This window comes from Ochlerotatus camptorhynchus, unplaced genomic scaffold (assembly GCF_037179485.1).
Source record: "Ochlerotatus camptorhynchus isolate MF236.1 unplaced genomic scaffold, CSIRO-AGI_Acam_v1.1 ptg000147l, whole genome shotgun sequence".
NCBI classification, from domain to species: domain Eukaryota; kingdom Metazoa; phylum Arthropoda; class Insecta; order Diptera; family Culicidae; genus Ochlerotatus; species Ochlerotatus camptorhynchus.
In genome coordinates, this window is record NW_027040637.1 from 1,029,605 (window position 1) to 1,055,216 (window position 25,612).

Consider the following 25,612-nt stretch of genomic DNA (forward strand, 5'->3'; position numbering starts at 1 on the left):
CCTTCTTCCTTCTTCTCGATGTGGCGAAATCGCTTTTCACCCGAAGCGACGGGTAAGCGATTATCCATATCCTCAGCAAATTCAGCAATGATGAGGTAGAGATGCGAACAGTCCAGGCGTTAGTCATTTTTAATAGGGTTGAAAAATTTTGTTGTGGGGCTTTGCCGTCTTCTTTGTTATTTACATAGGTGAACGATGGAACAAACTAAGAACACGTACTTTATATTCGTGTGTTTGTTTCATCGTTTTCTTTTCTTTTTATTGTTATATGTTGTCCTACATGCGAAGGTTCACAAATGTCTTTTATTGTTATTGCTGGTTGACTATTTGTAAGGATATTTATTTATGTTTTAGTTCAGCTTGTGTTAAGTGTCCTTTAACCATTTTTTATGTTACAAGGGCGCCCTGCAAATAGTTATTTTTTTTTCAATTTGGAACAATCGAGGAGTTACGCAAAGCCATCGAATTTATTCTACTTCGAGGAGGTGCCAAATCCCATGATGGAAAAAGACACATAACTCTTATCACTAATTTACAAAGCATTTCATATTTTTGTTTTCATTAATTAATCACGATGTATTATATTTATATTCTAGTTTAAAATAATCAAATAATAATTATTCGAGCCATGAATAAAGTGTGAAGAACGTAATTAAATAATATATGCACAGACAAACAGATATAACACTCGCAAGTTGTTCGTCTAACAAGCATTTAACGATAAATTTAAAACTATCGTAGATGGTAGTACCACCACCTGTGGCGTGCATAGTCAATGCCCTTGCGTTTGACGTTTACACACTACCGCCATCTGTTCAGCGTACTACCCACCATAGTGTACTCAACAGATGGGGGTAATGTTTTAGCAACAATGTTTTACAGTGAGAAATATTCAATGTGTTTTGTCTGTTTGTCTGTGATATATGTATTTATATAAATTGAATAAAAAAAAAAGAAGAATCTTAACATGTATGTGGACTTGGAGACTGGAAAGGCATGTTACCAGAGCAATTAATAACATGGTAGAGAGCTCTATAGGAGTAAAGAGTTGCCGAATTCTCGTCAACGTCAATGCTTACTGAGAATGCAACCATATATCTGCTTTTCTTTCATAAGGGCCAATGCCGCAAACGTAAACAATTACTTTTTCCGTGAATTTATCGAGAATGAAAACTCACTCAAGTAAACCACCACGATGATTGTGTAGAGCGAGAGTCCTCCTATCCGATAGAATTGGTGGCTTACATGGATTGACTTTGAACTACGAGAAATTTACGAAAGAAGCCATTGTTTAGGGTTTCGACATTAGTTCTTATGAACGCTCAGTGTTGATATCACGAAAATTTTATTTTTTACGGATCGATGTCCAACTATGCTAGTTATACCACTAGGGAAACACAAAAAGGGGTCAACTTCTAGTCAGCTATTTTGGATGAGGTTGCACATATCAAGACCAACAATTGAAATGGCCTTAACTATGTAGCCGCACGGTATTCCATTCAAAGGAGTGCCGTTGCGGTTCTACTGAAAACCTCAATAAGCCCAGAAAACTACAAAGGTGGAGTGAGCTCGATCGTTCACAGTAAAAGAAAAGCTTAAGCGCCACCTCGTTGAGGACTACTCGCTCGGATATCAATTGCCCGGGATGAGACTCGCCAAAGAAAAGGCCATAAGAAGGCCCTGACGAACGGTTTGCAGAACGATCCAACTCCCCTCAACTTTCCTAGCGTCCGACTTACTAGATGTCCGAATCAGTAAGCAGGCATTACTCACTCTACCCTAACTCTCCGCACGAAACTAAAGCTTCTCATCACTGGTAGTTTCCTCCACAATCCTCGAGATGGCAATTCCGTCACAGAAGGGGTAACGACCATTCATTAAAATGAATGGAACAAGACTAATTCAACGAACGAGCGCAAAAAGAGATTCCTCAGGTGAACTTCAACATCAATAACGCTAACACAGGTATGGTTTCTCCGAACACTTTGAAACATCGAGTTCTAACTCATGGTAACACAATTTATTTATTAAGACGATACTATTCTAGGCCTAGACTTCCCTACCTAAAGCGTGCGTTCTCTCTAACCAGAGCGTTCTTCCCTCCCGACGTCACATGTGCACATGGAAAACATTTAGCGGGTTGTACTCACGGTCTCGTTCTTACATGCGGTGGCCGGTGCGATTAAAATCCTTCGCAACCGGCGAGAAAGAGCGACGGTTGTCGCTATTGTCGCGCGCGATGACTCAGCTTACATGGGGTTTGCCGGTGCGATGTCCATGCTTTGCAACCGGCGAGAGCGTGAGCTGGCTCAGCTCGCTATTGTTGGGTGGTGTTCTTTGTTGGTTTGGTTTGGCGGTTCAACCTCGTGTTCGACAGGCCGATGGTGAATCCACCTACCAGAGCGCGTTAGGTCAACTGACTCTCGAACGGTCACGATTCCGGTCACGTGGTCGGATTCGGATGCTTTACCGACGGATGATTCGCTCCGAACCGGGTGCGATGTTGATGGCACAGTCCTCCTTGGCCACACGATGACAATGGCCAGCAACGCTTGCCTGATCTCCGGAAGTGTCCACTATACAAAACGTAGCTTTCCTAAACCCGAGGAATAAACCGTCGAACGGCTGTTCGATGAAAAGGTTTAGAGAGAAACGCTACCTTCCCACGCACGACTTTCATACCTTTCTGATCGATTTCTCGCTGCACCGATTTCACTACGGTAAACGGGTTTTGATTTTCTTTTGGGAAAGGCTAACACAAGCTAAGATGTAACGATCAGAGAAGTTAAAGAACACTGAGCAAACTACAAAGGGCAAGTCTAATCACTTTTTGGTTATACGCGACTACGATCACTTCTGACACGTTTCACCAGTCCAGGCAAAGTGAACGAAAAACTTTTTGGTCCTCAGATAGGAGCCTGGGAAAACTCGCGTCTTCGAACGAAGAATTTGGGTTTGGGTTTCCATGTCATCTTTCTGACTGCGACCTCTCGCTCCCACCAGTACTCATCAAGGCGACCTTCACTTGACCTTCGGCTTTAGTCCCGATCCCGAGCAAAACGGGAGAGTACTTTAACGACTGCACTTCTACTCCCCTACAGCGAAACAAGTCTAGATAGAGCTGGAATTAGGACGAAACAGCTTTTGTAAACAATGACTTATCTCGATGATCTCTAGAAAGCCAAGGCTCGCTCACTCAAATCAACGTCACCATCTGGTAGGGGAAGACTTACCCGTCTCGTTGGTTATGTTGGTTTGCGTGGGCGTGCCTTGAGTTTCGAGAAATCATCGAGAGAAGTCATTGTTTACAAAAGCTGTTACGCCCTAATTCCAGCTCTATCAAGAAGTATTTGAAATGCCCATGCTATGAGCTGGCCTAAGCATTGGCGCAGTTTTATGGTATGATGCGCGCGCAAGGCGGCAAACTAAAAGTTTCGAAATAACATCGAGAGTATGTTGTATATTTAATGACACAGGTGTAATTTCATGTGATGTTCGATAGTAATTATTCAATTCAATTATATGTTCTAATAAGGTAGTTATTTGTACATATTTAGAAAAAGGATGACTGTTACAACTCACTTAACTGGCCTTGTAAACAAACCATTTTCTCGCGAACCGATGTCCGCAAAGGCAAACCAACATAATTAACAGGTAGGGGAAATTCCCCTCTACCCGATTGTGGTTTAGGTTTGCGAATGAAGGTTTTGGTTCGCAAGAAAATGGCCTTACAAGGTTTGTTTACAAAATGGAGTTAAGGCCATTTCAATTGTTGGTCTTGATATGTTAGGTGCTATTGGCGACTTGTTTTGCATACGAAGTGGCGGGAAAGTATACTGAGCAGAAGGCCATGCGTTCATTCCCCATGCTCCTTCCTATTTATTTAGAGTCATAAGTCTCGTCACGATGCAAGCAAACGATCATATCACTTACCATGGCGAATCCTGACCCTTTGCTAACATGAATTCCCTCAGTGCGATAAACGTGGATATGCAGATGTGTTCTTGTAGCAACATCTGTCAAACTAACAATCCTTCCCTTCCCTTCTCCGTTGACCTTGAAGACGTGGCCGGCGCCGTTATCGATTTTGAATATACTGATTTAGCGGAGTTCGCACACTGAGAATGGATAGTACTACTCCGAGTACTAAACCTAAAACATGCTTTTCACTTTGATTTGATTTTCGATGTGTTTATCAAGTTGGAACAAGGGGTGGTCACTCTACACACTTGTTTTGCGCCAACTTTTTTTTCAGTGTTCCTCAGTGTATAGCAGCTGTACCGGCAGTGCCAAGAAGTTATTGAACTGACTTTTAATTGCTTGTGAATAATGCCTTGTTTGGCAAACCCGGTATTTTAACAGCTCTTGTTTTTGTTTTGTTTTTCAATGTTTTCAAAAACGACACGGACTCCAGCTGGGACCACACACTGGATGCATGATGTATCCGTCTCCAAGGATGCCCGCTACACGAATTAGTGATGCAGCTCCCACGGCTGGGGCTGCTTCCAATGCTGATACCACTGTCAGCTGTTCTTCGTCTGGGAGGAAATGTGCCGTCACGGGTGTAACGATTTTGAGAATCCATGGCGATACTTAGTGGAGATTCACGGTTGTTTTGAAAATAATTTGACTAGGAGTGGCAACATCAATAACAAATTTTGAAACATGCACACTGCGCAGGCGCAGAAAAAGTTCAGTGTTTCCAGTAACTTTAAAGATCATAAAAATTGTAACCATGGGTGCCAAACAACGCCAATGATTGCACCCGGGTGTGCCCAAGTTTGATTTTGGCCCACTGTGTAGAGTGACCAACCCCTTGAGTTGGAAAGGATATGAGATTTCCTTTTTTATTGCCAGGTGGCGTGACCAACAGGTTTTTGAAAATTTTAGGAAATAACGTCGCCAACGGTATAGAAACATTAGATATCGAAAAAAATAAAATCCGAGATACATCATTAGAGTCGATTTCATTTCATGACTAAAAAAGTAAGAGTTTGTATCCAAGACACAACCGTATCAATATTCGACGACTGTGTTAGGGAGACCACTTTTTCCCGTCACGGAAACCCCTCGTTTTCTGATGACAAAACTACACGTTTTCGTGAAAACACACGCGGGATTTTTGATTCATTCAATAGATAATAAAACAGGCCAATTTTTTTGGAAGTAATTTCTGGTTAAAATTTTCAAATTGCGAGATATTTGCGATTAATCATATAAATCCGAGATTTTTTGCTTTTTCTAGCGTCTTGGAGAAAACCTTACCTTAATTCGAAGTGTTTCTGGTTAATTGACAAGGTTATGTGGTATTTGGTCATTGCGAGAATTTGTTCAATACTGTTACGCATTTGACCACAAACGTTTGGTTGCTGGGTACATTACCAAAGGGCCTCATAGCCTAGTCAGTAAAGGCACGGTATTACCAAGCCGAAAGCGGCGGGTTCGATTCCCGGTCCGGTCGAGGGAATCTTTCGGGTTGGAAATTTTCTCGACTTCCCTGGGCATAGAGTATTATTGTGCTTGCCACACAATATACAAATTCATGCATTGGTATTGGCATCGAAAGCTCTCAATTAATAACTGTGGAAGTGCATTTAGAACACTAAGTTGAGAGCACGCAAAAAGCTAATATGCGCTAAGCAATAAGCTTGAAATGCGAATAAGAAGAACTTGAAGAAGAAGAACATTACCAAAGAGCTTTGGGGGTGATGAGGCTGGCAGCAAGGCGAGCGAACTTTCAATGAAAATTAACTCTTGAACAACATTAATTTATGGTGGACCTGAAAAGAACCGTTTTGTCGTGATGGTTGAGTAATGCTAAGCTATTAAGATATTCAACACGGATGACGATGGCGAGCTATAGGTTGTTTGGAACGAGAGTGACGCATAGATAGCCCACAGCGACTCACGAAGAGCTACTGAATCCGATCAGTAGCGGTGTGGCTTCTTCCTCCTTCTTCGGTGAATGGATACTCGACTGGGCTCTGCAGCTCGCTCTTTGCGGGCAGCCTTTCGTTTGTGTACTGGTTGCTGTTGCTGCTGATGATGACCGATCGGACACCGGGCACGGTGATTGAATAAGCACCGTTCGGCGAGACCGGATGGAATTCGATTTTGAAATCTGTGTTAGGGAAAGCGCTTTTTGCAGGCAATCGGTGATAATTTTCTCCCAATTGCAACAATTGGACATTTGCGTAGTTTTCAATAGTGACCTATTGAAAATGTTAATTTTAGCAGATTTGTAGAAAAATTTCCAACCAATTGGCTTGTTTAGAATTAAAATTCATCGCTATTGACAGAATTATACCCCGTTCACATTACAGCCAATGTCACGTAATATAGACTATCTTGCAATGAGCACTCATACATAGCATTTCCAGTAAATACTAGATGCATGAATGCTCATTGAAAGACAGCGTATATCACGTGATTAACGCTGTTATGTGAACGGGGTACTAAAAGTGGTCAAAACCTGACCAATTTTCGTAACCTGGTCGATTGTGGTTTGTTGAAATTGCACCCCCAATATGTTGCCGAAAGACAATCCTACGTCAAAAAAAAAAAAGAGCTACGATGGGCTTTCTTGGGAGTGTGAATACATATGATAGAATACTACGGTGATCAATGCAAACAAGATGGTTGGTCATTATGTTGAACTAAATTTTTATTTCTATTATAATTTTCCCTCTTCCAACGTCAATTTCTGCACCTTCACTCGCCCTTTCAACCCAATTATTCCCAGGAGAGACACGGTACATCATCGTACTTGTTTTTGTTTAGCCATCTTTTCTCTGTTGTGTCAGTTGTCTTCCTTCCTTTTTTATATTTTTAATATCTTTTAATTTTGTTATTAATACAACTATAACTTGGGTTTTTGTTTGCTTTGTTAAGGTTGCTTAGTTCTGTTGTAATTTTCTCCTTTTTCTTTTGTTTTGCTTCGATTCGTTTAAAGAACAGCTATTTTAAGTTTAGTAATATTTTCTGGTTTGTTTTCATTTTCGATTGCTAGGTATATGATAGCATGTTGATGTGAATGGGTAATACTTGTATCGTTCATGTGTGGGTGTGTTTATTTGAATTGTGATTCTTTTTTTTTAACAGAGCACTATGAGCGGATGTCGATGAGTGACCAAAGTCGTATCAGATAATAATTGCGAGTTCTGCGGGAGCTGGGGTGGGTAATCATCAATGTTTTTTCTTTCTTTTGTTTGTGTGGTTATGTATGTATGTTGCGTTAAAATTCATTACAGTCAATGCGCATTTGTCAACATAAGCTTGTAGTTTTTTTTTAAGAGTGCTTCCGTCAAAGCATGACTTTCAAACCCCTATTGTTCAGAGTTTTCATTGAGTGATGTGTTTCAATCGATTTTAACGCGAGTGACATGTAACATAAAATCATTCCTCCCCATGGTTATGTTGAAGCTTATGATTTATGGTTTGTTTTGATTCTAATTAACGTAGCTATGATAATAATTCGCACTATCCTTGTCTGTTGGTTTCTCCATCGTGGTGCATTCGAATAGAGAGCTTTCGAGATTAGATAGTTTTGCGTTCTGAATTAAGATATTATTACACTTGCCGGCACCTTAATCATTAGATTTCCTCTTTGGTTTAGTATGTACACAGTTGTCCTAAATCGTTACAATTGTAACGTTTAATTATTTTTTTCTAGAATCTACTGGGAGAGTTAAGAGCTTTACAAGTGCGGTTTTGCTGTTGTTTTAACATTTTAACAGTTTTAGTGGGAAAGAGATAGCGATTGATTAGAGATTAAGATGAGTAGGCATTTAATTTTTATTTGGAAAAAACAGCAAAGAAACGAAGATTATGAATGTGGTTTTTGTGAGAGTGAGTCAATGTAAACATGGACGTGTAGCACAGATTAAGGGGCAGTAGATGCGTTTGTCTAGAGTAGAGAAAACTGAACTTGACGTTTCTATTCGATGACGGTGTTGTGAGGGGGGGATGGATGAGTAAATTGTTTGTTGTGGTCACATTTTACGGCTAGATTTGTTTGTTTTTGCATTCTAACAAGTGTTGTTTTTTTCCTACTTCTAATTACTACGAATAAGATTATCATGTATTACATTTAATGTATGTTTTTCAAATTGTACAATACATTCAACAATACAACTTTACATTTTATGTCAAGAACATTCATAAATGAGAAAGTCTTTTTGTAACACTGATCTGTTTTCTTTGTGATTATTAGGTAGCAGTAACGTTTCTATTATGTTTGGGTTTTTTCTTTCTTAAGAGCGACATTGCGCAACACAACTTCGTTGTTCTCAAAACTTTAAATAATAAAGTTTGGTTTTTGGTTCCGTGATTTTGCTTGTTGGAGTTATGCGATATAAAATGACGTTCTTATTGTGGTCTTGTGACTGTTGTGTTTTTTAATTTAAATACTGTTAATGTTGGAATTTACTAAAGAAATTGTTAGTAGTGAGTAGTGACCAGCTCTAGGCACTCCTTGGATTAGTGGTAGATTTTTTCGTAAACGGAAACTTTTAGTTTATGGTGGTGGTACACGATCGATTATAGGCGATCAAAGTTGTCCATGTAGAACGTTGCTACAACTGGTTTGTGACAAAAAATAGTCACTAACTAGTTGCATCAATTATTCTGTAACTAAAATGATCGATGATGCAGTTCGGCTGTGAGTTTTTCGAGATTCTTCGATTTAGGAATGCCAATTGAACCGCATCTATTAGGAACGCCTAGGTGGAAAACATGAATCTTCTACTGGTTTTGCGTATTTTTTCTTGATTATTTTCCGTCGGTCTCTGTTCCAAAAGCAAGTGCCAATCACCGACGCCATGGAGGCGACGACTCCACTCCTGGATCCAAGATATCGAACCCATCACCAAATGGGCTGCAACCAACGACATTACTTTCCCGACGCATTCCATACCTTGATCCTAAATATCAAACCCATTAACATATGGGCCGGGACCAACGGCATTACTTCCCTTTCGAAGAAAGACGTGTCCGCCACAGAAATTCCCAATGACCACTGGGGTGAGAAAGCAGTCACGCTTAGCATTCAACCACCATATGATCGAAGGCGGCTCGCCCTCTGGGTATGAGTGCTGTCAGAAACAATACGAAACACCATACAGCTGTGATCGAAGCAGGTTGCTACTTTTCATCCGCGAATTTTTCCGAGTGTTTCGTGAATATTCAGTACGGAAAACAGGGACTCCTCTTAGTTGGTGATGAGAATTTGTGAAATTGACTGAATAAGGTGCAACGAAACGTCAATTTCAATCAAAAGCGCCGCACCAAACGAGACTGACTGGTTGTGAATGTGTATGCGCACGATGGAGTTAGTCGAAATGGATTGTCATCGTCGGAAAATACCCGTAAAGCAGGTATAAATTATGTCAATACTAAAAAGTATTGACAATCATATTGATGAAAATATTAACGACGAAAAGATTGGTGAACTTATTGATGCAAAATCTAAAAAGTTTGATTTCGGGATTCAATATACCCCCTAATTTTCCCCTACTCTTTGACAACAGTAGCAGATGGGGCCTGATTCTCGGCATCTTTTGTCAGGAAAGTTGTCATGCGTCTCGGAATAGTCCGTCTGATACAACAAATTTAATGAGAAGAAGCCCAGTATTGATGATGACACATATTGTTGAAAATATTGTCGTAAAGCTATGGATGGTAATATTGACAATACTTCTGCCATGTGGGATGAACTTAAGACGGTTAGAAGAGAAGAAACGTGAGGTTAGCTTTTGCATCCATTGATCTATAAAAATGGATTTGGGTAGGTTCAGTTTTGACAGAACTGGGTAGTATTATAATCAGGCTGTCCACGAGACAGTTACGATCAGCTGACTTTTTTGTTTACCAAGAACTTTTGACAGATCACAGTAGAACTGGCAGCTTATTATCATATGAATTTCTGATTGCCGGCGCCGGTGATGTAGTGGTAGGCGTGACTGCTTTCTTTGGGTCTGGGTTCAATCCCAGCCGAAGTCTGTGGGATTTTTCTGAGGCTTAAAAATCTCTGATGACGTCTTCCTTCGGAAGGGAAGTAAAGCCGTTGGTCCCAGTCTATGTGTGTTGCATGGGTGCGATATCCTACGCAGGTGTGGAAGCTGCCTTCCTGCACATTCGATTGCCGTCAATGGATGGCAATCGATGTCCGTCGGTGATTGGCACTAGATTGCGGAACAGAGACCGACGTTAAATAAAGGAACTAAGAATTAAGAAGAAGAAGAAGAGAAGAAGAATTTCTGATTTGTTACTGTTTACATTCAGCACCATTAACACCAGATCACTCACACACTCTAGATTTCTAGCTGTCAGTTCCACTGAGAAACGTCGCATGTTGCTCCAATCGAAAAGGTTCATCAAATGGTACAATTTAACGGTGATTGGGCATTAGCCATAAATGCGTTAGCCATACGGATGTTTGCCATACGGATGTTTGCCATACGGATGTTTGCCATACGGATGTTTGCCATACGGATGTTTGCCATACGGATGTTTGCCATACGGATGTTTGCCATACGGATGTTTGCCATACGGATGTTTGTCATACGGATGTTTGCCATACGGATGTTTGCCATACGGATGTTTGCCATACGGATGTTTGCCATACGGATGTTTGCCATACGGATGTTTGCCATACGGATGTTTGCCATACGGATGTTTGCCATACGGATGTTTGCCATACGGATGTTTGCCATACGGATGTTTGCCATACGGATGTTTGCCATACGGATGTTTGCCATACGGATGTTTGCCATACGGATGTTTGCCATACGGATGTTTGCCATACGGATGTTTGCCATACGGATGTTTGCCATACGGATGTTTGCCATACGGATGTTTGCCATACGGATGTTTGCCATACGGATGTTTACCATACGGATGTTTGCCATACGGATGTTTGCCATACGGATGTTTGCCATACGGATGTTTGCCATACGGATGTTTGCCATACGGATGTTTGCCATACGGATGTTTGCCATACGGATGTTTGCCATACGGATGTTTGCCATACGGATGTTTTCCATACGGATGTTTGCCATACGGATGTTTGCCATACGGATGTTTGCCATACGGATGTTTGCCATACGGATGTTTGCCATACGGATGTTTGCCATACGGATGTTTGCCATACGGATGTTTGCCATACGGATGTTTGCCATACGGATGTTTGCCATACGTACGATTGCCATACGGATGTTTGCCATATGTACGATTGCCATACGTACGATTGCCATAAAGACGAGAGCCATAATTTTGTTGTGTTGGAATGCAGTGATGTATTTTGTCATTATGCCCGAAAATGTAGTGTTGCCAAAACAGAACGGTTTTATTTTGAAATTTCTTTTGTGATTCCGATGATTTTGGACCACCTACAAGTAGAGAGGAATCATCTTCATGACTATAAGACTTTAATAATTTTAATGTTATTAAAAATTGTGATCGCGTGGAGCGAAAATACATTATTTTATAAATCCGTTTAATCGTGTTGCTCTTGAAATTGACTCCTTCTTTGTATCATGAGCTGTTCTGTGACAGATAAAATCTCATCTTAAAATTCTGAAAAGTAACATCTCTCTTGATTTCTTCTTTACAGCATGGCCTGTTATTTGAAATATCACCAGCTGTAAAATATGAATTAACAATGAATATATAATGGCAAGCGTAAATTTAACACCAAACATGGAGGGGAAATGGATGTAATGTCGGCCATACATAAATTCAGCAATCGACTACATTTTCAATAGCGATCAAAAATATCCATTTGTACCGTCCCAATGACGCGTTCTTCTAGATAAAATTGATAAATAGCAGATTTTCAGCGATGGGCTCAATCTTAGATCCATCCAACATTAGAGCCATATCCCCTATTTGAAAAATGTTAGTTAATTTGAAGTATGGTACATGTCCATTATGGCTAACGTCCACATACGAAAATATCAGTATGGCTAACGTCCATTATGGCACTCGTCCGTATGGCAAACGTCCGTATTTATGGCCGTAGATATGATCTTCAGAAAGTCCGTTCAACTTCTCGGTATCACCGAGAACATGGACAACATGGGACGGAACTTTGAGGCGATGGCGGAAACGTGCATCAGACTGAAAGCTGATGCCAACCGGATTGGGCTTGTCATGAACACATCTAAAATTAATTGGCCACGAGTTCAGATTGACGGCGATGAAATCGAGAAGGTCGATGAGTTCGTGCATTTGGTGCTTACTGGTGACTATCGATAATGACACCTGCAGAGAAATTGGAAGGCGCATTGTAGCAGAGAATCGTGCTCACTTTAGACTCATGGGACGTTCGAATAGAAGGAGTAGGCTGTGCGTGTGTTCGAACCTGACGTTTGTTTTTTCCGTGGAGTTTTTTTTTTAAATCTATAATCGGTTGCTGATCTGGCCATAACCAGGCCCAGGATACAATTTCTAGTTCCTCATTCTAGGTCCCTATTATTTGCCGCTGAGAAGCTGTTCCGAAGCCAAGTAGAACCTCCATGAGGCGTTCCATCATTCGTCCCATCATTAGTTCCGTCATTCGTTGAGTCGCAGCGTTTAACCTGTTGCAGCTGTTATGTGAATTACATTCATCCTATGCCGATACAAGATGTGCCGTTGGTTGATACCATCTTAACACGTACGAAGATTGTTGGCAGGTGAATCTCCATATTTCACAAGTGCTGTCAGTGCCCGTAGCTGGTGAAATCCGAGTCGAACGATACTATCAGCTACGGAGGAATGATGTTAAGCGTTTCAGTTTGTCATACTGATTTTCGAGGATTGCTGGATTTTCGTCAGCGGACAACGCATTTTCTCGTACCTAGGCGCCCAACAAACATTGAATGTTGAATAAGAACTTATTTAGGCAAAAACAAGCTTCTTCAGCTAAAAAATAGCTTTTTCAGTTGTTTATCAACTCAAATGGTTTGTTGGGTGGTACAGTATAAGCATTCTGAAGTCGAACGCCACGATGATCGACCAGTCATCAAGTTCGAACAGTTTGACCCACAGTGTTTCGGGGAAGAAACCCGGTCATCCCCAGGGACTCCCTGCTGGCAGTGTGATCAGAAGCATTGATTTACATTGCATTGTAATCACGTTGGCCACAAAGAAAGTTACTGTGGATGCTCCAAGAAGAATTCAATAAATTTCCCCTCTCCTACCTCCATTCTCAAGTGGAAGCTGGTCCAGAAGAAGAAGCCTGGTATCAGGATTCAAGTGAAGGGAATTTGCGGGTTTTACCATATTGCAAACAACATCGAAGAGCCAAAGTAAATCATCAATGGCATCCCTGATTCTCTTCAACTGGAACGACTCAAACTGAATCCATCATAGATCGAAGCTTTCGGCGAACCACTGCACTATGGGCAAAAATGGGTCCAAAATTACCCAAAATTCAATACCTCAACAGCACGCTGAATTCCAGCCATGAAAAACAACTTTTCCGAAAGGAAATCGTTCGGGGAATCGATTGCACGTGGTACCATAGACCGGAGAGCCTTGTAGGTATGTGTTTTGGACCATTTTACCCCATTTTCCCCTACTTTTTTGAGGAAATGTTTTTTCACAGCTCTATTTTTCGTAAAACATAAGCACTTTATGCATGGTTTTAGAATAATATGTCTTTAAACAACAGTTCATGAGATATTAGGGGAATACGGGGTGCACTTTATAGGGGAGTAAGGGGTAAAATCAATGTTTTTTAATACAAAATCCATTTTTTTTAATATCAAAATATTTTTTTCTGAAAAATACTTTTAATTACCTTTCATTTGGCATTTTGAGTTCCGTCATCGGCCTAACAGTTCAAAAGTAATAAATTTAAAAAAAAAAATCGAAAAAATTTTTTTTTTTGACCGCCCTGATATATAAATAGTCACCCTAATGACAAAATAAAAAATACGGGTCTAATATGTTGCGATAAGGAACAAAACTACCAATTTTTACAAAATTCTGAGAACCACTATATCGTTTTGCTGTATACAGGCAAAAAAAGTGATAACTCTTTTAAAACAGATAGCAGTAAATCAAAACTTAGTTAACCCCAATTAACCTTAAAATTTCGAAAAAAAATCTTTTTACTGCAGGCAACCTTTGGGGTCATTCAAACAATCGCATCGTTCAACATTTTTATGAATTAAAATAAATTTAACGAGAGTTCACTTTTACCCCTTACTCCCCTATAAAGTGTACCCCGTATTCCCTTAATATCTCATGAACTGTTTTTAAAAGGCATAGTATTCTAAAACCATGCATAAAGTGCTTATGTTTTACGAAAAATAGAGCTGTGAAAAAACATTTCCTCCAAAAAGTAGGGGAAAATGGGGTAAAATGGTCCAAAACACATACCTACAAGGCTCTCCGGTCTATAATGCCACGTGCAATCGATTCCCCGGACGATTTCTCTTCGGTAAAGTTGTTCTTCATGGCAGGAATTCAGCGTGCTGTTGAGATATTGAATTTTGGGTAATTTTGGACCCATTTTTGCCCATAGTGCACTGGTTCTTATCGGTGAATACCAATCTGAAGTCACCATCAATACCATGGTCAAGCCTGACCTTTGTTTCGTTGTGTCTAACGCTAAACTTGTTTTCTGTTTTTTACTTGACTAGCCTGTTGGTCCCAAGTACCTCTGTAAAAGCCTAAACGCAATGTGGACTGAAGCGGAACGGAAACGGAAAGTTTGACAGTTGTCACAAATGACATCAAGAAGCCTAACCGATGGCGGTTTGATTTTAAGTAGTTTTCAATCCGAAAAGTAGGCTTACTCAGATCGGGATTTTCCACTGCCACTGCCGTTCCGCTTCCGCTGTCATTGCGCTTGGGCCTTAAGCCTTCCCCATCGTCGTACTAGATGCTGTCAAAGTTTGTGTTTGTTTTGATTCGGCAGGATAATTTGACAGAGTAAATGAGGGGTTCGCGAAATTTTCTTATGTTTCGAGGGGTGCTTCAATAAGCGTGGGACCGAATGTGTGGTACTTCCTGAGCCAAAAGATTGAACAAGGTCTTTCGTGACTCACTGGTCTTAGTGTTAGTCTATGTGGATATTGAGTTACAACGTCTCCAGTCACAGGCAATAATTTCACCGGATGACTTTTCGGAGCCGCACCAATTGTTGTTGTATGCAGGGTTGCCAGATATTTTTCTACGACACTCACGAATAAAAGGGTCAGGATTAATCAGGATGGCGTTACGGGCTTAGGTTGTTGTGAGGAAAGTCTTAAAATCATTCGAAAAAAAAAGAATCGTCGCCGTCATTGAAAAAGTTTTTGAAATGGTATGGCCTGGCTCCATGGCTCCATAGTAGAAGATTCATTGCCCATAAATTTCCATGGAATTTCCGTTTTTGTGAGTTACGTACAATAACTAAAAATAAAATCAATTTTCCAGCAACAGAACCACATTTTGTCATTTTGTTTAGTTTTCTTCGGGGCTATATTTTCATCGTCATTATTGCTTTCGTTTATCAGTTTTTTTTTTGGATTTACATTTATCGCTTCATTTACTTCGGGTTTAATGGGTGTCTATCTAAGTATATGTTCACTTTTCCATTCGAAAACGTCAATTTATCAAGCCTTTTTTTATCTTCTTTGTATAGAGAATTTGTGCGTTTTGTAAACAGAACAAACGATAAATTGCTGCAAGTGAGTGAAGTGAATCTCAGCATGCTGTATTTAGTTACCGCAATAAACATTTGCCGAATGACGTTTTCGAATTGCTTTGAACTGAATATGAACGACGACAGGATAAAGCATGAAAGCATTGTGAAAAATCAATATTTACAGTTTCAACTACTATGTAGATGGTTCCACATTATTTCCTGTTGTTTGTTTCGACATTTTTGTTTGTCTAATATCCATGAACCTATCGTAATTATAGTAATTGTCTCGATTAGAGTGAGTCCCAGAACGTCATCTTGGCGATCGAAACATGCAGGCGAAACCCCATATAGCAGGCAGTAACATCTTTTTCGTTTTTGCCGGTGTACAGTTTTTTTTGGGAATTACAAAATTTACTTCACGCTCATAGTAAGTACCATAAAATAGAGTACGATTGGGCTCAAATTCGACCTTTTGTCATAGATATCGCAGAAAGCTTTACAGGTTAGGAATTCCCGCTATATAGAGCTGTGCCGTATTTCAGTGATCACGGAATTACACCGAAAGGACACGAATCGTCCAGACGACGTTTTGGATTTTTTTTTAAAGTGTTATCTACAAACAATTTAGCGTGTTTCAACGAAACCAAGCATACTGCTATACCTCTTCCTCTCCCTATCTCCCTCTCCTTCTGCTCAACACTATAACACTATAACACACACAAGGTACGAGTAAACGATACAATACAAGCAACGTAAATTTTACCAGTCTTGAACTTTAAGTTTGTTTCAGTTGTGGTGAGATGTGTTGGGCTTCGTCTATCGGTTTTTATCTCAGTGTATAATTGATATGACTGCGATATTTAGTTTTTGGGAATGCGCTGCACCTGTGAATGTTTGTGAGTCTGTGTGTGTGTTTCTAATAAATACATCATCTTTAGCGGTGTATATGTATATTTATGTTGTTAGTATATGATAATATCTGTATAATAATTGTTCGAATACACGTGTGTGTGCACGAGTGACAGTCACAGTGCACACCCTTTTCATTTGATTTAACTATTTTAATTGATATCATTAGAGATCGTTTTTCCTTTGTTTCACACACTTGTGGTCGAACCGAAAAAAGGAATAATTTACACAAAGATTCGAGTTGCAGTTTTGAACTAATTCGTTACTATTTACGGTTCTGTTCTGTTCTGTTCTTGTTGTTGTTGTTGTTGTTGTTTGTATAACCTTCGGATAATTTGATAATACAAGACCCTAATGCTTACTGGCTACGTAAAACTGTATAGATGATAGAGTGGTCCCGCCGGTGGGCGTCCCCGATAAATGGAGTACGCCCTCCGCTGGGGAGTCCACTGTTGCCTTACCAATGCTAAAAGTAATAATATTCATATAATATCACTTTGGTAAATTCAGGCGAGCCGAAGCTCTGATATGTATCGTTTTACCTTGGTTGTATCTTATGTTAAGAAACCGGGAGATGGCGGTTCGTTCCAATCGCTTGGAAAGAGCCATAACCCATGAACAAAATGATACCGAAACTGAAATGCCACGCATGGAACTGTCCCGACTCGGCATCCCTGCACCCAAATAGAGCGTTTAACCTTGGTTTGATATGTCTATGATACCGATGCAGTTCCGACGAAGCGGTTCGTCCGCGTGGCTTCTTACCGAGTTCCTTAGGCGGTAAATCTTAACCTCTTAAAATATTTCTATATAGTTCCGCCTATACCTCTTGGATACGTCTTCTTCCATGCGCGAATATTACAGATACGTTTATGCAGCAGAAGCTGAAGTACAGCGTTGAAGTCTCTCAACACGCTCAACACTTAGCGCCTAGTCCTACTCTATACCTCTTTCAACAGAACGTTTGTGTCAAATTTCTTCTAAACGGCCAGTCAACTCGCGGTTTCCAGTTTTGAACTGTATCCTTGAACATCTCTCCCTTGTTCGCTTCCTTCGCACACTCGCTCTCGAACTTCTCTTTCTTTCAACCAGTTTTCTATACATATGTCATATTGATGTAAACAAAGAAACGAGAAACAATCACAATGAACAATTTAAAAACCTTGCCTAAACGGATTGGAGATCCGCGGTTGTGGTGGCGCTTGCTGTTGCTGCGGTTGTTCTTGCTGCTGCCGGAACGGATTGGCCACCGGTTGCTGTGGAAGATGTCTTGGTGGTTGTTGCTGTTGCTGTTGATATGCTCCACCTTGTTCCTGATATCCAGGCTGATAGTTTTGGTATCCACCCGGTTGTTGCTGCTGCTGGTACTGATCGTAGCTTCCGTTCTGCGAGTATCCCTGATCGATGTTGGTTTCCTGCTGATGCTGTTGGTAGCCTCCGTCATCCTGCTGACTGCCATACTCCAGATGGTTCTTGTACTCGGTACCCACCGCCTGTTGGTCCTGCATCGTGTACGTTTGGTACTCTTTGGTTGGGGGATCTCCCATCAGGACGTTCGCTTCGTTTTCAAAGTGCTTAAAGTCGTAGATATTGCGCAGGTAGTACAGGACTGGAGCGTACAACAGATTCGAGAAGGCAATGCCAAAGTTAAGGGCAGTGAATCCGATGGCTTCGACGACTCCACCGGCAATGATTGGGCCAACGGCGTACGCTATCGAGTAGGAGATATCGGCAATGGCATATATACTACCGTAGACGGACACGTAACGCACGTCCACCAGGTAGCCAAGCGTTGGGAGCAGTGCCGTATCGATCAGCGCAATTCCGAAGCAAATGCCGCAGATCGGAATCATCAGTGCGATGTACGACGAACTGAAGGGAATCATGAAACAGCAAAGCCCTTCCAGTGCGAGCCCACAGGCTGCCATGAGCCATTGCTTTTCTGGATATTTGCGAGCCATCTTGACCGTTATCACCACACCGACGACGTGTGGGAAGAACGCCGGAAGCCACACCATGCCGATTTTCCAGTTATCGTTCGTCAGGGTGTCTTCCATCCAGAGCGAAATGGTCGGTTCCAGGAAGGCGAGTGCAACGTTGGACATGGTCAGTGCACCGGCGCATACCGCAATGTACGGATCTATTAACAGCCGCCAGATCGGAATGGTGTCCTGTTTAACCTCCTGCCTTTCGGCTAAAATTTCCTTGATCGGTTTCATCACCAACAGCAACATAAACCCATCCATCAGCGATATCAGTGCGAGGATCACGAACGGGACTTCTTTACCGGCGAACTGATACAACGCTCCACCGAAGGGTGGCGCTACAAGACAACCGAAACTGATGAACGCCAGCGCTATTCCGAGGGCTTGCGATCGTTCCGCTTCTTCCGTAAAGCGATCGGCAATCATCGCCAGGCCCGCAGTATCTGCGAAGGCCGAACCGACACCTTGCAGAGATCGCGCAAAGAACAACATGCTGTAGCTTCTTCCGCAGGCGAACACCATCGTCGAGAGGAACATGATTATCAGACCGACCATCATCGGCAAATCATACCCGATTCTATCGATCAACGCTCCGGAGAAGGGATTCACCATCAGTTGGACGATGGCTTTCGATGCAAACAGGACTCCCGTGGCGGTGTCCTGTCCGTTGTGAGCGTGTGCATGTGGCGTAAACACTGTGGTCGGTGCACTTGCATTGACAGGTTCCTCCGGACCCCACGTCCCAATGTACCGTAGATAGTCGGGAATGATCGGCACGATCACCATATACAACATGTTGTCCAACAGCAGTGCGATCGAGACGATCACCAGAATTAGCATTCGCTGGGACGACGGCTCTCGCACTTTGGTCCAGAAAATTTCCTTTACCTCGCTCGGTTCGAGGTTGATGATCGGTAACGGCGCCATGGTTGCTAATGTCCTAGGTCAGTCTATTTACGGTGCGATCGCTCAAGTTCGATTAGCGTTTGCTTTTGTGTTGCTTTAGGTGATTGGAGTGACCTCCGTCTCTGTTTCCGAAGGTGGCTCGTGACGGCACCTTGATTCGTCTAGCTGTCTGGGGCGATCTGTTGTGTCACGTAGATGCACCTTTCTAAGCTGGGCATCTTGTGTTCGTCCGTCTACTGGCTGTTGGTGACCTGATGGCAATCGCAATAATGGTAATGGTGGTGATTGTAGGTGACCATGTGGGACGAAGAGAGCCAAGTAAGTGAACCCTTCACTTTTTTTTTGCTTCTGTGGTTGAGCTTCTTCCTGACCTGCGTGTCTGCGTTATTCTCGTCTATCTCTCGCACCAAGAAGCTCACATGGGGGGTACCTTCGCGTCGCGTCCAAGATGGCAACCTTGAGAACACAGAAACAAAACTTTAGTCAGTTGGGAAGTGAATTAGATTTTAATTGGTGTTTGCGTTTAGTTTTGACAATAAATTGGCAGGGAATTGTGTTGGAAACGAAGGGCACAACAAATGCGGCAATGGGATTTAGGAACTGGTTTTTGAAATAATAATGAGGGACCTATTATCTTGCTGGAGAGTCCCGAGTTTCAAGGAGGTCTCGCTGCTTCCGGATTCGATCATCACTCGGAAGCGCGTGAGTTGGTCGTAATTTCGCCGCTCAATTGTCAAGTACCGAATTCAAGTGAGGCGTATAATTTAGTATGATTGAAATGTTGTTTTGTTTCTGTGCTCTTCAAGGATGCTGGACTCCGTTTTTTTGGGTCGTTGCCGATTTAGTAGTTCATTGGCAGGGGTCCAATCTCTCTCTCACTCTTGCAGAACAAGTAACAGAAGAAGAAGAAGAAGAAGTATAAGAAGGGTGCTCTTGTTTTACTCAAAACGGCCAAAACTATAATGGAAACTAATGATCTACATAGAGAGAAAGAGAAACAGAAGATGGTTAAAACAATTAGACCAGATTTGAAACTATGAGAGATATGGCACGTGCGACGTTCGTCGCTGGTTTTGTTTTCGATTCTGTCGGTCAAGGTGATCAAACGGGTCAGGAAGGGAACCGGTCTCGGTGTGAGCCACAGAGCGCGAGAGATAGATGGAGAGAAACGCTGAGAAAATTTATCTCGATAGGAAAATAATATCCATTATTAACATACATTTCAATCATAGCAAATTATACTCTTCATTTGGTGTGTGCGTGTGTGTTTTGATACACATAGATATGTTTTTTTTTTTTCACTCGGTAAGCGTCAACAATTTTCTCGGTCATGTTTTGATCGATGAGATCGCTAATGCCGTCGTAATTGACGCGGCATACGATGATTCGATAATTGACGCCTTGCATTAGCACCGATCGATCGTTGAATTGATCGATCTTCAGAGCGATAATGGATCTGTCATTGGCTGCCGGGCACAACTTTTTTGAGATCGAGTATCGAGCAACAGGCAGCACTTCTTTGCCAGGCTTTGCACCCGGCCCGGAATTGGGCTTCCTGTACGTGTATAGAACCATTCTTCCGCATATCGGTCTATGATAATGGACAACAATATGCATTTGGACTTTTTTTTTTCTTTACTTGACAAGAGGTCAAGAGCGGTTGCTTACATGCTACCCCCTAGTTCTAATTAGATGGAACTTTTTTTTGGCTCAATTTCAGAATGCTTGGAATTCCCCCTATTTCGGATTGCTTCGGTTATTGACCACAGCTGATCACCTCATTGTGTGTGTAGTCGAGGCGAAGTTGCAAAAAGTTGATAGTTTTTTTTTCTCTTGCGACGCATGTTTTGTCTGATCTCAAACCGACTGCTCGAGTCTACTCATTGGATTTACGGCTTTTCACACACCTTGGTAATTGATCATTTTTTGCGTGGCTGTTAGCCTCAATTGTGTTAAGAAACTTTAGCGAGTTTTACGCTACAATAAAGAACCATTAGATTCATTAAATTATTTATCTTGTTTTCACAGGATCTGGGTTGCTTCCACTCGTTAAAACAAAAATGTTTTTCGGAATTATGAAATCATTAGACGTAATAATGATATTTTGTACTTGTAAGATACAATTATTAGTTGTACTGTATGTGTTTGACACACAAAAACTGTAAATTTTGATTTCAGAGGGTCAACAATGAACGATTTAATGATTCGTGAGTTCTCACTTTGAATTCACGCTCTCGAATCGTTCAATCTCTGAATGTGACTCTTTGAAAATGAAATTGACTGCACACTTAGAAATAAAACATACGCAACATGACGAAGAGAACGTTTAATTGAATTGATTTTCTCGTTTCTTTCAACTGATTCTTATGACAAAAGGGCCGCTTACATGTGTCGGTCTAAGGGAACTGAAATTTACATGCCTTCTTAGTGTGGGATTTTACGTGTCAAACGCATTCTGTACAACTTATTCGTGTAACTTACATGTACAAAATATCACTATAACATCTAATGATTTCATAATTTCCGAAAAACATATTGTCTAGCGAAATGAGTGGAAGCAACCCGGACAGGATGAATTCAAATAATTTGTACTTGATATGCTTAGAAGTGTCAGTAACCACAATTTTCACAGCAAAACCATGCTGGAGGTGGTGGCTTCATTTAGGTTCAGATCATCGATCCATGTATTTTGTGAAGTAGTTACGCCAGACATTGATAAAGAAAATTGGATTCACAATGAATTACTCCCACTGCTGCTTTCCTAGATGATGGCGTCATCAACACTGTTTTGACAGTTCAGGGAGCTTGTTCACAAGGACATTTATCGGTGGTAGGAGTAATCGTTCTCTGAACATGATCAGGATTAAAGTGTTACAGACTGAGGCCTGGGGCGTAGCGCGGGGAGACGTGAGGGGGGTGGACCCGGCTAGAAGTACTTAAAGCTCTAGAAAGGCTCTGTCTATTTCTAGCTCTAGAATGCTCTATGTGTGGCATATTAAGAAATAAATCTATGTTAAAGATATTTTTTTTACATCCAGAATTTCCAATATGTTAAAGTTTCAGAATCGTTCAGATTTTTATTAAACGGGGAGCTAAAAAATGGGCCCTCCCTTTGCTCAGTAGGTAAAGGCGCAGCAAGACCATGCTGGTCGTGGCTGGGTTCGATTTCGGAGAATTTTTCGGGTAGGAAAATTTCTCGACTTCCTTGAGCATAGAGTATGATTGAACTTGCCACACAATTATACTAAAATGCAAAAATCGTACAGGCATCGAAAGCTCTCAATTAACAAATGTGGAAGTGCATCTAGAACACTAAGTTGAGAGCACGCAATAAGCTAATATGTGATAAGCTATAAGCTTGAAATGCGAAGAAGAAGGAGTCAAAAATTGACTCAGAGCTCGGTTCAGAACTCGTCTAAATCATTATTAGGCTTCTGGACCACCACACACCAATTTTCCAGAGAATTCCCCCAAGTAATATGACGGTTTAATTATTGTCTTCCTCTAATAACTGTGAAACTGCTGGGGGTTGTCATTGACCGGTCGCTGAGTTTTGACCAGCACCTTCAAGGGGTCAAGGCCAGCTGTCGCAGCACGATCAACCTCATCCACACAATCTCTCGTCCCCACTGGTCCAATAACAGAGAAGTACGTTTTCGTGTTTCCCGGGCCATCGTAGACAACCGGCTGATATATGGACTCGAGCTGACCTGCATCGCCACCGACAAGGCAATACACTTACTCGCTCCGGTGAACAATAGGTACACGCGCATCATCTCCGGTCTCCTACCCTCGACGCCAGCCGATGCCAGCTGTGTCCAAGCCGGAACTCTCCCTTTCCGGTACCGCATCTACGCAGCCATTGCCAATGAAGCAGCTGCATTTTCAGCAAATACCGCCGAAAACGACAGAATCTACCTCCTCAGCGAGGCTAACAGAGTTCTTCGTACAATCGCCAACGCAGAGCTCCCCCCAGTGGCCAAGATTCATTGGTACGGAGAAAAGAGTTGGCAATCTCCCGCACCAAACATCGACAGCCGGTTAAAGGAGAAGTTCAGAGCCGGGGACAATTCCGCAGCCCTTAGGAGATCGGTAGCAGAGCTAACCGGATTGTACCCAAACTACATGCATTACTACATGGACGGGTCAATATTGAGAGCTGGAGTCGAAATGGGAATCGCTGGTGACATTTCCCCAACGAGTAGAAGTCTGCCAAAACAATGTTCGGTGTTCTCGGCAGAAGCAGAGGCTATTCTTCATGATCATGATCACGGCATGATCCTGTCGGACTCCCATAGTGTTATTCAGGCCCTTTCGTTGGAGGTCCCGGTCCACCCCTGGATCCAGGGCATCCTGAAGGTTGCGCCACCAAACACTACCTACGCATGGATTCCCGGACACAGCGGTATCCCAGGGAACATCGAGACGGAAAACCTAGCCGGGTCAGGCCAATTGGGTTCTCGGTACTCACACAAGGTACCGTTGCAGGACGTGAAGAGATGGATCACTTGCACAGTGCGGACAGCGTGGGCAACGGAATGGTCCAGTGTCAGACTTCCGTTTATTAGAACAAATAATCTGTCTTTTTCGTATGCTGTTTACTGTGTTTTTGTACTAGCTGTTTATATGTTTAGCTAAGTAGATTATCAAAGGTTGAAGTAGCATGATACTCAAGCAATGTGGCTGGGGGATCTCTTTCTAAGGCTTCCCACCCTTTACGGAGATGAACTAGCCTACGGATAAAAATCTCCTAAATAAAGAAAAAAAAATTAAAACCTCTTCAAAACCATGATAAAACCAATATTGTTACTTGAGCCTTTAGATCTGTATGTAGAGTTTGATTATTTGAAACACTTTTCGGAATGGATAACATCATTCGAGCAGTTCAAACTGGCGTTTCCTACCATTCGAACATTGCCGTGAAACAATATTTTGATTGAGTAGAATCTTATTCATGCTAAGCTTGAGAAATGTGGAATTTTTTACATAATTTCCGTACAATCGCTGGAGGAAGGCTGTCCCAAAACTGCCCGACATTATGATTAATTCGCTTCGAACTCTCTTCTACATTTTCTTGAAATTATCTTCAGAATTCTTTTCCTCGATGCTCCTCAAAATTTAATTTGAAATTTACTTTAAAATTAGTCTTGAATTTGTATCAAAATTTCATTAAAATTCACGTTAGATTTATTTTATATGCTCATAAAAATTTCTTTGAAATCTTCATAAAAAACTCTTGATATTCTTCAAACAGTCAGAATCAAGAAAATTTTAACCAGAATCTTAACGTTATATATCTAGGGTGTTGAAATTTTTCAAAGTCTGGCATTTTAAAAATGTCTCTCTGTTGTGGAGTCAATGAATATGAATACTTTAAGTTTGAATTTTGCTTCTTTTTTCATATCTAAGTATTGAAATTTGTTGGGAAAAGTCGAAAAATCTTGAGCTTATTTTTTTTCAAGTTTCTGAATTTTAAAATTCCTTAATCTCAAGATCATATAGACATGATCAGTTATTGTTCCAAGTTCTAGATTTCTTACACAATTACTTAGATTAATATTTTGCATATCGGAATTCAGTCCAATAGCCTTCAGTATAAATATATTTAAAAATTTGTATGATTTTTTTACTCAAAATTAATGAAAAATCCAAGGTTTTGAAAACTTTCGAAAGCCTTTCCGTAACTACTACAACCGTAAATGGGCAAGTCTACATGGATGAGTGCCAGAAGCAACGACTGGTTCCGTTTCTCAAATCACACAACGTTCCTAAAATTTTTCGGCCGCATCTAACTAGCCTCTTGTCACTACTCCAAGGACGTTCTGGAGTGCTACAAGACGAATGGGATAAACTTCGTGCTCAAGAATCTCAATCTCCCAAACACACCGGAGTTGCGGCCGATCAAAAGATACTGGGCTATAGTGAAGCATGAACTCCGTAAGCATTCTAAGGTTGTCACTACGGAGCAGGAAATGTTGAAATCATGGTTGAAAGCACAACAACTTGTCAATTCAACCGTTATACGAAACCTAATGGGCGGAATCAAGAAGAAAGCTCGGGAATTTGGATTTGGTGAACAAATAGAGTGAAATAATGATACGTAAACCAAGCATACCAAGTATTACATTCCCTGAAAATTTCATGAAAATCGGTTGAGAGACTTATTTTTGGAGAGTATTTCTTAGTGATGCAA

At 41.3% G+C, this 25,612-nt stretch overlaps 2 protein-coding genes across 2 annotated transcripts in view; both read right to left on the reverse strand.

The window, feature by feature from the left end:
* The window catches only part of ChAT (Choline acetyltransferase), a 296,798-nt gene that overhangs the window by 204,200 nt on the left and 66,986 nt on the right, over positions 1-25,612 (reverse strand). The gene's annotated exons all lie outside the window — the stretch shown is intronic.
* Positions 14,521-25,612, reverse strand: part of VAChT (Vesicular acetylcholine transporter) — a 78,084-nt gene continuing 66,992 nt past the window's right edge. The window contains exon 2 of the mRNA XM_065221731.1: positions 14,521-19,875. Coding sequence (XP_065077803.1) covers positions 17,683-19,440 — 1,758 coding nt within the window. The 5' untranslated portion in view covers positions 19,441-19,875 and the 3' untranslated portion in view covers positions 14,521-17,682. The remainder of the gene's footprint in view (positions 19,876-25,612) is intronic.